Source organism: Octopus bimaculoides, chromosome 1 (assembly GCF_046866305.1).
Source record: "Octopus bimaculoides isolate indiv1 chromosome 1, ASM4686630v1, whole genome shotgun sequence".
In the NCBI taxonomy this organism is placed as follows: Eukaryota; Metazoa; Mollusca; class Cephalopoda; order Octopoda; family Octopodidae; genus Octopus; species Octopus bimaculoides.
Genome location: NC_142928.1, coordinates 63,475,264 through 63,489,691, shown reverse-complemented (window position 1 = coordinate 63,489,691; position 14,428 = coordinate 63,475,264). Strand labels below are relative to the sequence as shown.

At 34.9% G+C, this 14,428-nt stretch overlaps 1 protein-coding gene across 2 annotated transcripts in view; it reads left to right on the top strand.

The window, feature by feature from the left end:
- The first annotated feature begins 593 nt into the window (after nucleotides 1–593).
- LOC106874637 (E3 ubiquitin-protein ligase MARCHF6) overlaps nucleotides 594–14,428 on the top strand; it is an 84,343-nt gene continuing 70,508 nt past the window's right edge. The window contains exons 1-2 of one of the 2 annotated variants that reach the window (XM_089351813.1): nucleotides 594–613; nucleotides 5,633–5,706. In XM_089351813.1, coding sequence (XP_089207939.1) covers nucleotides 609–613; nucleotides 5,633–5,706 — 79 coding nt within the window. In that variant the 5' untranslated portion in view covers nucleotides 594–608. Of the gene's footprint in view, nucleotides 614–4,256; nucleotides 4,369–5,632; nucleotides 5,707–14,428 lie in introns of those variants that run through there. The other variant, XM_089351802.1, reaches the window with a different exon arrangement.

The window sequence follows — 14,428 nt, the reverse complement described above, 5'->3', positions numbered from 1 at the left end:
TGTGTTTGTGTGTGTGTGTGTGTGTGCGCGCGCGCACATGTAAGTTAAAATTGCTAAATTAATGGTAATACTTTGCTCTGCTCACAGTTGCACTATGGAATTTTCTTTCTGCAGACAATATCAGTGTCAGTGACTCAAACTGACACATTAATTGTACAGATTATTTCTCTTGTATTTTTTGATTCTTTTTCTGCTCATCTTCTCCACCCACTATTCCTGTAAAAGCAATGAGGGTAGAATCATCAGGCACCTCCTCCAAGGGTCCTAACAAACGAAATTTCTTTTTTATTCATTTATTCATATTCAACACTTTCTAGTTTTAAACTTTACTCCCTATTTTCATTTTAATATCCATTTTTGATTTGTCCTCTGTATTCATCAACTATTTTTGATTCGTCCTCTATACTCATCCAGTCATTAGGATAAATTTTCATATAACCACAGCTTGTTTGAAAATTTTTCTAAGACCTGAAACAAAATAGAACTTGTCTAACAGATGCTTGTTTTGTTATGGTTGTCCATTGGAACCAATGAAAGCCATCTCTTTTTTCTTTTGTGTGTTTTAGTAATGTTGTATCCCCATCCATAATGAGCAGCTAAAGTTGAAGATGAGGTATGTGAATGTTCAGTCAGAGAAAACAGTTGTGTAGCTTTGCATATATGTTTTACTTCTCACTTTCTTTGACTTGAAGATTTTAGTATGTGCTTCAAGCACAAACAAATTTTTATAAACTGTGTGTCACTGTCTGTCTACCTGCTTGCCTGCCTGCTTGCCTGTCTGTCTGCTGTCAGTCTCTCTCTCTCTCTCTCTCTCTCTTTCTCTTGCTCAGTCTCTACCACTCTTTTCAGTTATTACAATTTTTATTCAGTGACAATGTTTTTGCCTGTCTGCTTGCCTGCTTGTGTGTGTGTGTGTTGTGTGTTTTGTGTGTGTGTGTGTCTCTCTCTCTCTCCTCTTCCCTTCTTCCTCCTACCCCTCCTCCTCTCTTCACTTCTCCCCTTCTCTCTGTTCAATTGTTTTCATAAACTAATCTTTATTTACTGCAGCACATTTCTCTTTCTTCCTTCCTTCCTTTCTTCCTTTCTTTCTTTATTTCTTTCTTTCTTTCTTTCTTTCTTCCTCTCTAAAACTATTCTATTGTTTTCATTAAAAATAAATGATTATAAAGTTTTTCTCTGATATACTTCGAGAATATTTATGAAAATTTCTTAAACAATATTTATCAAATCAAAATTATTTTGAAGTTTTATTTTCTGATAAACAAATATCTTAACCAGAGCTCTTTGAATAATGAAAGCCTTGATTATTTCCTGTGTCTAAATTGACTTTGTACTTATCTCACATCTTGCATATCTCACATCTATTTTCGTTCCTCCACATCACTCTCTATTTCGAATCTTATCTAAATTAACTATTGCTTAACCATCCTCTCACACCGTCTCCGATGAAGGGATATAGTAAATATCCTGGAAACAGCTGTAAGACCATCTATTTATAAATGTTCAAAAATCTTCACAGCCTTGGTTTTTTTTATCTCATTACAAAAAATAAATCTTTATATACACACGCTGATATATGACCTACGTTGGACCCCTTATTCGCATAATCACCGAACCTGGAGCTTAACTATGGTCTAACCATAGCACTTACTCTGCATTATCTGACACCTCTGGGTCTCATCGACACCACTACCGCTCATAACCTCTCCTTCTCTCTCTTTCTCTCTCTCTCTCTCTCTCTCATCATCATCATCATCATCGTTTAACGTCCGCTTTCCATGCTAGCATGGGTTGGACGATTTGACTGAGGACTGGTGAAACCGGATGGCAACACCAGGCTCCAGTCTGATTTGGCAGAGTTTCTACAGCTGGATGCCCTTCCTAACGCCAACCACTCAGAGAGTGTAGTGGGTGCTTTTACGTGTCACCCGCACGAAAACGGCCACGCTCGAAATGGTGTCTTTTATGTGCCACCCGCACAAGCCAGTCCAGGGGCACTGGCAACGATCTCGCTCGAAAATCCTACAGGAGCCAGTCAGGCGGTACTGGCAACGGCCACGCTCAAAATGGTGCATCTCATGTGCCAACCGCACAAGAACCAGTCCAGGGGCACTGGCAACGATCCTACTTGGCTTGCCGGGTCTTCTCACGCACAGCCCATTTCCATACATATATATATATATATATATATATATTATCATCATCATTACCATTGATTGATCATTGTCCATACTGGCATGAGTTGGACAGTTTGACCAGAGCTGGCAAGCTGGAGAGCTGCACTAGGGTCCAGTTTGATTTGGTGTAGTTTCTATGGCTGGATGCCTTCCCTAATGTCAACCACATCCAGTCCATACTGTAAAGGGGTTGGCATTTGGAAGGGCATCCAATTTTAAAAACTTGCCAAAACTGACCTTGCCTGTGCTTGTAATATGTAAAAAAGCATTCAGTCCAATCTGCTGGGTGGTTGGTGTTATGAAGGGCATCCAGCTGTAAAAACCCTGTCAAAACAGACAGAAGTCTGGTGTAGACTCCTGCCTGCCCATCCCCTATCAAACTCTCCAACCCATGCCAGCATGGAAAGTAGGCGTTAAATGATGAAAATGGTGATGATGATGATGATGTCCAGATTTTTGCCTATGCTTGTGTATTTGTTACCTTTGTGGCCCGCAAAAAAATTGTTACTGGTGCTCCTTTAGCATGTGGTCTACCTGGTTATTTACACTTTAGTTTGTGATTGACTCCCTGGCCATTTACACTTTAACATGCAGTCTAACTCTAACTCTAAACACTAAACCCTAATCCTAAATCTCAACCCTAAACTCTAACCTTAACGCTAAGCTTGGTTAATGTTTACAACTTGACCTGGAAATGAAAAGCAAGAAAAATAGTGCAATGGGTGTAGAAAATGTGTAGGAAATGAATATATTTAAAAAAATGCGCACAAAGCATCGGGAAAGTGGGGAGAAGACCTTGGAAATTCACAAGATCCGAGTTTTTCCCTCATAACTTTTAGGAAAATAGGTTTTTTTTCAATGAAATTTTATATAAATACCTTTTAAATGGCATAGGTTACGATTATAAAGAAATTTGTGGGGAAAATTTTTTCCAAGGGGGTGGAGAGAGAACCTCATAAAATTCACAAGATCCGAGTTTTTCCCTCATAACTTTTAGAAAAATGGGGTTTTCTTTCAATGAAATTTTATATAAGTACCTTTCAAACAGCATACATTATGATTATAAAGAAATTTGTGGGGAAAATCTTGGGATCTATATATACAGTAATTTTAGCAGGTATATGAAAGATATTTTGTTTCAATACACTTTGACTTGTTTCACACAAACACTAACATGTTTTTTTTGTCCAGACATCGTTACCACTAATTTTTATAATTTCAGCATTCGTTTATTATTCTTTTCAAACTTCTTTGATTCTTCAATCTAATGTAATCCACACTCTAGAAACGTATTTCTGCAAAATGTCATCTTAAAATATGTGTCAAGAAAGGGAGCTGATGCAGTTACGCACCTCACCTTCAAAAGTGCATTTTTTAAAAATGATTTCTTCGGATTCCTAGTTAAGGTAAAGGTGCACTTGTAAAAATTTAACGTGTCTGTGTGTATATATATATATATATATATGTGTGTGTGTGTGTGTGTGTATGTATGTGTGTGCATGTGTGCATGCACGCATGTACATGTGTATATATATGTGTGCATATATGTGTACATATATGTGTGCGTATATATGCGTATATATATGTGTGTGTATATATATATGTGTGTATATATGTGTGTGTATATATATATGTGTGTATATATGTGTGTGTATATATATATATATGTATGTATATAGATGTATGTATGTAATATATGTATATATATATATATAAATATATAATATATGTATCTGTCTCTCTCTCTATCTATATATATAGATATATATAGAGAGAGAGAGAAAGTAATAACGAGTGAATGAGAATAACTACGGAAGGGTTAAAAAGGCATAAAAATAATTCACGATAAAATGAAGCAATATTGAAACCAAAACATTAAAAATTATTGAAAGTGGGTAGAAATAAACACTACCTAGTGTGATTTCAGAATGCAACGAGGAAAAATTCGGATCTTGTGAATTTTCCGAAAGTCCGAAAAGACCGCAAGATTTTCCCCACAAATTACTTTATAATCGTAATGTATGCCGTTTGAAAGGATTTCTATAAAATTTCATGGAACCCCCCCCATTTTCCTAAAAGTTACAAGGGAAACAATCGGATCTTGTGAATTTTCCGAGGTTCTTCCCCCACCTCTTTGGAAAAGATTTTACCCACAAATTTCTTTATAATCGTAATGTATGCCGTTTGAAAGGTATTTATGTAAAGTTTCATTGAAAAACCCCATTTTCCTAAAAGTTATGAGGGAAAAACTCGGATCTTGTGAATTTTCCGAGGTCCTCTCCTCACCCTCCCATTGCTTTGCGCGCACTTTTTTTTTCATATTCGTTTCCTACAGATTTTTTTCACCCATTGCACTATTTTTTGCTTATTTTTGTTTCCGGGTCAAGTTGTAAACATTAATCCTAAGCTCTAATTAATCCTTACTCTAACTCAGACCAGATCCTTACACAGCGTAGTCAACAGATTCTGCTGTAAACCACATGCCCAAGTAACAACTCGTTATCATTATTACTTGGTCGGTTTCCGACTCCTTACGTTCTGAGTTCAAATCTTGTCGAGGACAGCTTGCCTGTTATTTCCGAAGGGTCGATAAAATTAAGTACCAGTCAACTACTGGAGTCAATGGTATCGAATAACACCCTCTTCTTAATATTGCTTGTCTTGTATCTAAATAAGAAACAATTGTTATTTCGTCGGTTAGTGACAATGTATGAAGCATAATAAAATGGTTTGTACTATTTAGTTATGTCCCTTTACATTCGGGGTTAAATCCGCCACGGTTCAGCTTTTTAATAAATTCTGCATTAATTTGTTATCACTAACTTTTATTTTTTTTCCTCTGTGGTTATTAATAAGAAGCAAAAAAAAAAAAAAAAAGAATGAAAAATACCAGTCTTGTACCGAACAGAGGGCGATGTTATTGATAATGTACTCACAAAAATTTGTGGACTTGTATCAATATTAGAAAACATGTTGAACTGAATAAAGTTCAACAACGCCTGATTATCCGGAAAAAAGCATACAAATTTAGGGAATAAGTGAAGAATGTGAGGAAGATATATCGGGCAAAATATCTTCGAAGCTTCTGTTCTTATATATCAGAAAAAAAAAAAAAAAAAAAAATTCTCTGAAGTATATTTCTGTTGCATGAGGTAAACTCTATACACTTGTTTTTGGAAAAAAAAAAACCCTTTTTATTTTTAAGGATGAAAACATGATCTCTTTCGAAGGAATATAAATATTTCTCTTCTTTACAAGAGCCTCCAATGACAAGTTGTCAAGCGTCAGGTTATTGAGATAGAGAAGAAAAATAAGAATGCTGCAAAATATACTGTTTTCTTTTTTAACCAATAATTTACAATTAATGGTTATAGCGTAACCAATAATATTCATATTAACGATAGACGAACATTTATAAAAGAATATTTTATTTTTATTTCCAATAATTTTCACAGAAATAATTTTACGACATCATTTCGGTTTCTTACATCACAAACGTTCAAGATGGAGGACGGTGAGAACCAGGCAGGTACGTAAGCAATTACTTTAATTAAACAGCTTTATAATCACTAATATCACATTTAATAATCCTTTGACAGTGAGTGACACTACTGTATATGAAATTCAATATATACCTTTTCTTAACAATAATGTTTGTACTCTATTATTTGCCCCATTTCTGCTTTTAACCTTTCAGATTAGGCTATTTACGATTCATTAAAATCTTCAAAATGTACGCGATTGCTGTTTTCATGTTTTCATAAATTTCATAAAAGTAAATATGTATAAGTTACAAATGGTGATGAGATATATAAAGGTAATTGTAGACAATATAATTTTGTAGGTCAGAAACGACTTTGTTAGCTCCATAACTCTCATTAAACATTTCTTTCGTTAACATAGTGTTTATAATGTGAATAAAATCACATCTATTTATGATATTATTTATTGTTTGTTTCGCAACATATTGTTTGTATTACAATTTGATAATGAACCGTGTTTAACTATTTAATGAACCGTATTGAACAAATACTTTTTATCCTTGGTTTATAACTTAGCTTTTGAAGTAACGTTGATACTTGCCAATTTCTTATGCAATATTTTTCCATATCCTTTACATTAATATTTATGTTATTTGTAACAGATTTTGTTACTTTGTTGTTCACAATGTTCTTTTTTAATGTACTTTCTTGTATCTAAATAGAAGGAAATATGTAAATATAATTCTTCTCGTTCGAATTTCATTAGTTGTCATTCATGTTGGTTATTTACTATTCTATATTTGTAAATCAGACTGCATTGCTTCTAAGAAAAATACCGGGTTTTACCCTGCTATTTTTTGGCTTTAGATGCATTTAGCTGCGGGGTTTTGTAATTTTTGTTTTGTTTAATATTGCCGTAGGTTGGACTCACTGCAAGTTGTATTTTTTCTGTAGACATTTTCATTTTATTGGAGAGTTATCGAATCTACGAATGTAACAATCCTCTTTGCTAACTAAACATGCAGTTGTGTATACATATATATATATGCATGATTGTGTGTGTGTGTATATATATCCACCCACATATATGTATATGCATACACACACACACACACACATATATACGCATACATACACTCACATATATGTATATACACATACATACACACCCTCGCATATATGTATGTACACATACATGCACACCCACATACACCTATATATATATATATATATATATATATATATATATATAAACAATATATGAGTATATGCATATATATGTATATATATATATATATATATATATATATATATATATATATATCTAAACAATATCTGAGTATATGCATATATATGTACATATATATATATATATATATATATATATATATATATATATATCTAAACAATATCTGAGTATATGCATATATATGTACATATATATATATATATATATATATATATAAACAATATATGAGTATATGCATATATATGTATATATATATATACATATATATGGGTGTATGTGGGTGTGCATGTATGTGTACATACATATATGCGAGGGTGTGTATGTATGTGTATATACATATATGTGAGTGTATGTATGCGTATATGTGTGTGTGTGTGTGTGTGTGTATGTATATATATATATATACAATGAATTCCGGGTAGAGGTAGGGGTCCACCAAGGTTCCGTCCTCAGCCCCCTATTATTTACCATAGTCCTCCAGGCAATCACAGAGGAGTTCAAGACAGGTTGCCCCTGGGAGCTCCTCTATGCTGATGACCTTGCCCTAATTGCGGAGTCGCTATCAGAACTAGAGGAGAAGTTTCAGGTGTGGAAGCAAGGTCTAGAATTGAAGGGCCTTAGAGTCAACCTAGCTAAAACCAAAATCCTAATAAGTAGGAAGGTAGATAAAACACAAACCCCTTCAGGTAGATGGCCCTGCTCAGTATGTAGAAAAGGAGTAGGTAGTAACTCTATAAGATGTACCCGGTGCAAGCTATGGACACATAAGAGGTGCAGCAACATCAAAGGCAGGTTAACTAGCAAGTTAGTTTTTGTTTGTGGCAGATGTTCAGGTGCAATAAAGACTGCAAACAAACAGGAAACAACTTCTATCTCATTCCAGGGTGAAAAACTAGAGGTAGTCGATAGCTTCCGCTATCTGGGCGACCAAGTTAGTAGTGGGGGTGGGTGCGCTGAAAGTGTAGCTGCTAGAATAAGAATAGCCTGGGCAAAGTTTAGAGAGCTCTTACCCCTGCTGGCGACAAAGGGACTCTCACTCAGAGTAAAAGGCAGACTGTATGACGCATGCGTACGAACAACCATGCTACATGGCAGTGAAACATGGGCTGTAACTGCTGAGGACATACGTAAGCTCGCAAGGAATGAAGCCAGTATGCTCCGTTGGATGTGTAATGTCAATGTGAATACCCGTCAGAGTGTAAGTATCTTGAGAGAAAAGCTGAACATTAGAAGCATCAGTTGTGGCGTGCAAGAGAGACGATTGCGCTGGTATGGACATGTGGTGAGAATGGAGGAGGATAGCTGCGTGAAAAAGTGCCACACCCTAACAGTTGAGGGAACCCGTGGAAGAGGTAGGCCCAGGAAGACCTGGGCTGAGGTGGTGAGGCAAGACCTTCGTACATTGGGCCTCACCGAGGCGATGACTACGGACCGAGACCTTTGGAAATGGGCTGTACGTGAGAAGACCCGGCAAGCCAAGTAAGATCGTTGCCAGTGCCCCTGGACTGGTTCTTGTGCGGGTGGCACATGAGATGCACCATTTTGAGCGTGGCCGTTGCCAGTACCGCCTGACTGGCTCCTGTAGGATTTTCGAGCAAGATCGTTGCCAGTGCCCCTGGACTGGCTTGTGCGGGTGGCACATAAAAGACACCATTTCGAGCGTAGCCGTTTTCGTGCGGGTGACACGTAAAAGCACCCACTACACTCTCTGAGTGGTTGGCGTTAGGAAGGGCATCCAGCTGTAGAAACTCTGCCAAATCAGACTGGAGCCTGGTGTTGCCATCCGGTTTCACCAGTCCTCAGTCAAATCGTCCAACCCATGCTAGCATGGAAAGCGGACGTTAAACGATGATGATGATGATATATATATATATATATATATATATATATATAAAAACAATATATGAGTATATGCATATATATGTACATATATATGTATATATATATATATATATATATATATATAAACAATATATGAGTATATGCATATATATGTACATATATATGTATATATATATATATATATATATATATATATAAACAATATATGAGTATATGCATATATATGTACATATATATGTATATATATATATATATATATATATATATATATAAACAATATATGAGTATATGCATATATATGTACACACACATATATATATATATATATATATATATATATATATATAAACAATATATGAGTATATGCATATATATGTACACACATATATATATATATATATATATATATATATATACACACAAACAAACACGCATTTACGCGTGTTCAAGCATCAAGTGTTTTTGGTGTTAGTTGACCTTTCTAATCCCAACTACCTGATCTTAAAGTTCGAAATTTAGTAAACTTGAGTATTTTTAGTCACTAATTTTAAAACGTGGACCAAAGACTAGAATTCTAAACATAAACACGAGAAGAATTCTATGTGATGAACATAAATTGTATGGAGGATAGAAATCTTAAACTTTTCTCTGTAAATTTTCCTTTAAAATTACGGCGATCCTTCTGTTTTGAGAACAGTTTACACCACTTCTTAAACCTCGATGCTCAAAACGAAGGTAAGCCAAAATTCTGACCAACTACCATAAGATGAACAAACATTGTGCTGCAGGTGCCTTCTTTTTTTAGTCCTGGAGCGACCAGTACTTTGTGAGAGAATTTGATAGACGAAAACTGTGGAAGCCCGTCATGTGTATGTATTGGTTCGCTCCACCGTTTGACAAAAAGTGTTTACATAACTTAGCGGTCTGCCAATAGAATCTGAAAGAATAAGTATCAAATTAAAAAAAAAAATAAGTGCAGGGCTTCTGTTTGTTCAATGAAAACCTTTCAATGCAGTGCACCAGCATTACCGCAGTTCAACGAGTGGAAAAAGTAAAAAGAGTTTTAAAAAACCCCAAGAAACAATTTAATGATATAAAGTACACAAAAATGGCATTTACTATCACATTTTATAATGCAATTATCTGAGCTAGGATTTCTCTCCTTTCTCTAATTCATATTTTTACGCTACATATAATATGCAGTAGTTTTGGGATTGTAGTATGAAATTAGTGTAGCCATTTCCTTCAAAACTTTGTAGAATTAATTTGATAAAGGCATGAACTAGGGTGTTCTCAAAAGTAGCAATTTTTTTTACAAGATTGCACAAATATAATTGCATAGCAAATCCTTTGGTAGTTTGTTGGATGTTCTTTTGTAATTATTCTAAGGACGTTTTATCGATGGCAAATTTGTTAGAGGAATGAATACTGGAATTCAAATCCTGTCATGGTCAATTTTGCTTTTCATCCCTTTGGAGTAAATATATAAAGTACCAACTTAGTTTGTATCAATTCATCTCTCTATTTTTTTTTTCTTTCTGGAACAATTGGCTTTGGTCAGATATTGCAGAGGGATGGGCTCCACTAGCTTTAGATGCCTAGATATGTCATATACCACAACAGCACTCCATAAGGAGTTAAAGGCTTAGGGAAAGGGAGAGTATTTTGGATCTTCCTTAGCCGAATTACTGCTGCTAGATATCCAACTCTTTCCATTTTGGAAATTTTGAGAAAAGTAAAGTTAAGATTGCTATTCAAAGGATACATTGGTTATTTTGACATTCACCTACTTGAGTTTCATTTACATTTGTGACAGTTTTGCATACCACCTATTGCTGGTTTCCCTGGGAAACTAATTCATTTATAATGGTACCTTTATAGCTAAAATTATATCATCGTTGTAAGAACTTTGTAAGTACTGCTTTGGGATAGCACTCCCACAACTTTCTATTCAAACTAATGCTTGTCCAGCAACTGCTTTACTAATTACACTACAGTGTCATGCAAATGGCAACAGTGCTGGTGGCACATAAAAGCATCCATTATACTCTTGGAGTGGTTGGTGTTAGGAATGGCATCCAGCCATAGAAAACCATGCCAAATGAGACTAGAGTCTGGTGCTGCCTTTCCAGTGTGCCAGCCTTGTCAAGCCATCATGATGATGATATTTTATCTCCTCTAAATACTTTAAATAACAGAATTAAATTTTCATATTTAATTTGAGGCAGTGGGATAGAATGGTTGGTATTGTGTTTTGTAATTGGTAGCATAGTCAACCAGGAAGCGATAGGTATGTGACTGGACTTTCAGTGGACTTGTTTCATGTCGGTGCTTATATTATGTAATATCACTTACATTACCCATTGGTATTTAAACTGGCCAGATCCAGCCAAAATATTCTACTTGTTTCATGTACAAACTGGCCAGATCTGGCCGCCTACACCTATCCTATAAATAATCACATTGTCAAAATCTCGAGGTTGTAAGATGATGTACAATTAATTGAAAACTGTGCATTGCATTTTGACACTGTAATTTGAATGCTAATGGGCTAAAATCTTAGCATTAAATTCATAATAGAATAACCACCTTATGGAATTTTTTTAATGGTTGTCTACATTCATACCATGTTCAGAAAATATTGTTAGTAGTATACCAGTCATTAAAGATGTTTGATATTTGAGCTCATGCATAAGTGAACTTAGACACAATTGTTTAGTATTTTCATGACTTATTAAGATATGAACTAATGACCTAAAGGCCATTAATTTAGCATTTCATCATCACATTTTATTTTATTTATAGAGAAGACACTTTGTTCACTATTCATCACTAATCTTATGAAACAATATTCCATTCCTCGGTTTGATTAGTATTTAATGTAAAAGAAATAGAACAATTAAAAGTACTTGCTCCAGCTTCTGTTTAAATATCCAGAGTAACTTTAATCATGCTCATATAGAATAGTAGATAATTAAAACATGGTTTTGGCTGGCAACAGCAATGGGGGTATGTGGAGAAGACATGTTAATAGAGAAATGGATAGATAAAGTTATTGAGGATATCAGAGTGTGTGATAGAATAATTAAGTTTAGGCTATTCATAGACAACATGACCATGACATATATCTCTGCTTATGCTCCATAATCAGGGCTTGATTACATATGATGGCAATCTTGTTATCATGGTTACCAGATTTAATGGACATTTTGGGCAACAATATGATGGCTGCTCTGATGTTTGAGGCTACAGATATGGTACAAGAAATAAAGAAGGATCAAGGCTTCTGAAATTCTGTTATGCAAATGACCCAACCCAACCACTTGCAAGATGAACATTAGAAAGCCAGCCAGCCACTTGGTTATATACCAATCAGGTGAACTCACAGGCAAGACTCCATACCCATCAGAAAATGGAGTAGTCAGTTGGTTATGAATTCTTCTGGTGAAGAACATACCACCACTCACCATAGTAAGAACTAGATGAATCCAGAAGCAAAAGACAATCTACTATTCTATATGAGCATGACTGAAGTTACTCTGGGTATTTAAACAGAAGCTGGAACAGGTACTTTTTATTGTTCTATTTCTTATACATTAAATACTAATCAAACCGAGGAATGGAATATTGTTTCATAAGATTAGTGATGCATAGTGAACAAAGTGTCTTCTCTATAAATAAAATAAAATGTGATGATGGAATGCTAAATTAATGGCCTTTAGGTCATTAGTTCATATCTTAATAAGTCATGAAAATACTAAACAATTGTGTCTAAGTTCACTTACACATGAAAGAGCTGAAAGAGCACTCAACCAGTTGTAGGTTCAGAGAAATTCTAACTGGCACATGTAACTAAAAGGAAGAAGAAATAGAGATTTATAGCTTAATGGATAATTGGGAGTTTCTACAAGACATGGTAAAAGAATAGCACCCTAAACCGCTATAAAGTATCATTGGCACTATAAAATGTACTCTCTCTATGCTTTAAGTAGTTGATGTCTAAAACATGGCATACATAACATTACCTGTTGGTAGTTTTTCCCTGTTGTTGTGTCTCAGATGACAAGAGTAACATGTGACAAAACATTCTGTGATTCATGCAACCTGTACTTGCATTAGAAGAATGGACATAAAATGATGATGATAGAAATCTATTGGCAATGATCAGAAAATAGGAAGTCCTGGAATACTTTATAAGAACTATATATATGAACATTCTTTTTCTTGCTTACTACATTAAAGAAAGGAAAAAAAAATCAAAAACATAGCAGTAATAACAATTTCTATTACAGTTGCTCCATTCAGGCGATAAGACGTGGAAGGTTTTGAAATTTTGGTGGACAAAATTTGATTACAAATCTAATATAATGAACTACATAAATAAATTTGACTATGTTCTTAATGTAAAGGTGACAAATGGGGGATAGTTATGTCTTAACATCACACATATAGATAAAGGTTTTCTAGCCAATGTATTGACTTTCAGTACAGTAGATTTTCAATGTATTCTCCACCACTTTTTACCTTAAGTTTAGTATTATGTTACCTGACTTGAGGATTGATGTTTTCATCCCAATTGCTGTTGTCCTGTTGTATTCAACTCTCCTTTTAGCAGCTTTATATTCTCAGTTGTTCTTCTTAACTGCAGTGATAGCTAGAGCTGAGAGGATTTGTAATGGATACCAGCTAAGAACACTTCTAAACACTAGAATATTCTTCACATTATTTTATATATTATGACTAAGGAATATGAAAGCAGGGAAAACAGCTGGACCTCAGGAGATAATTGCTGAAATGCTTAGTCATGTGCATTCTCATTTAAGTAGGACAGAGGGAAAGAACTATAGAGCTATCAAAGTGATGGACATATGGAAGTATCACCAATAGTCTCTTCGTAGTGAGACATCTATAGAAATACTTAGCAATGAGTAAGACATAGTACCTAGCTTTTTTTTTTTGAAATAGAAAAGTTTGTTGACAGAGTACCATGCTCTGTAGTCTGGTGCTTACTAAGGAACCTCAGCGGGGTAAGTGAGTGAACTGTGAAAGCTGTGCAGATCATGCACAGGCATGAAGTCATCAATGTAAAAGTTAATGCAATCTGTGAGGAATTTCACTTGCATAGGTTCATTTCTCAATCCCGTTCCGTTCAATATAATCTGCATGGCCATGCAGAGTAGCTTTAAGACTAGCTGTTTGTGGGAGCTTGTGTATGCCGATAACCTAGTTCTTAAGTTGAATTTGTAGTAGATTTAAAGAAGAAATTTCAGGTATAGAAACAGAACCTGGAATTGAGATACCATAAAATAAACTTGTTTAATACTCAAGTTTTGATGTGTAGGAAAGAAGACGAGATGCTCCTTGTAAGAGAAGCTATCAACTACTTCTATAGAAGTTAATAGCTTATGCTACCTAGGTAACTTAATTAGCAGTAGATGTGGGTTTTCTGAAAGCATGGTAGCCAGTGTAAGAATGAGATAGGAACAGTTCAGGGAGCTATTATCTCAACTAACAACAATGAATTTATCAGGGTGAAGAGTAGATTAGATGATGCTTGTGTACAAAATGTGAAGGTGCATGGGAGTGAAGTCTGGGCCTTGAATTTTTGAGATGTGTGAAGGTTATAAAGAAGTGAAGCAAGTTTGCTCAGCTGAGTATGTAATGTTTTTATGCATGAA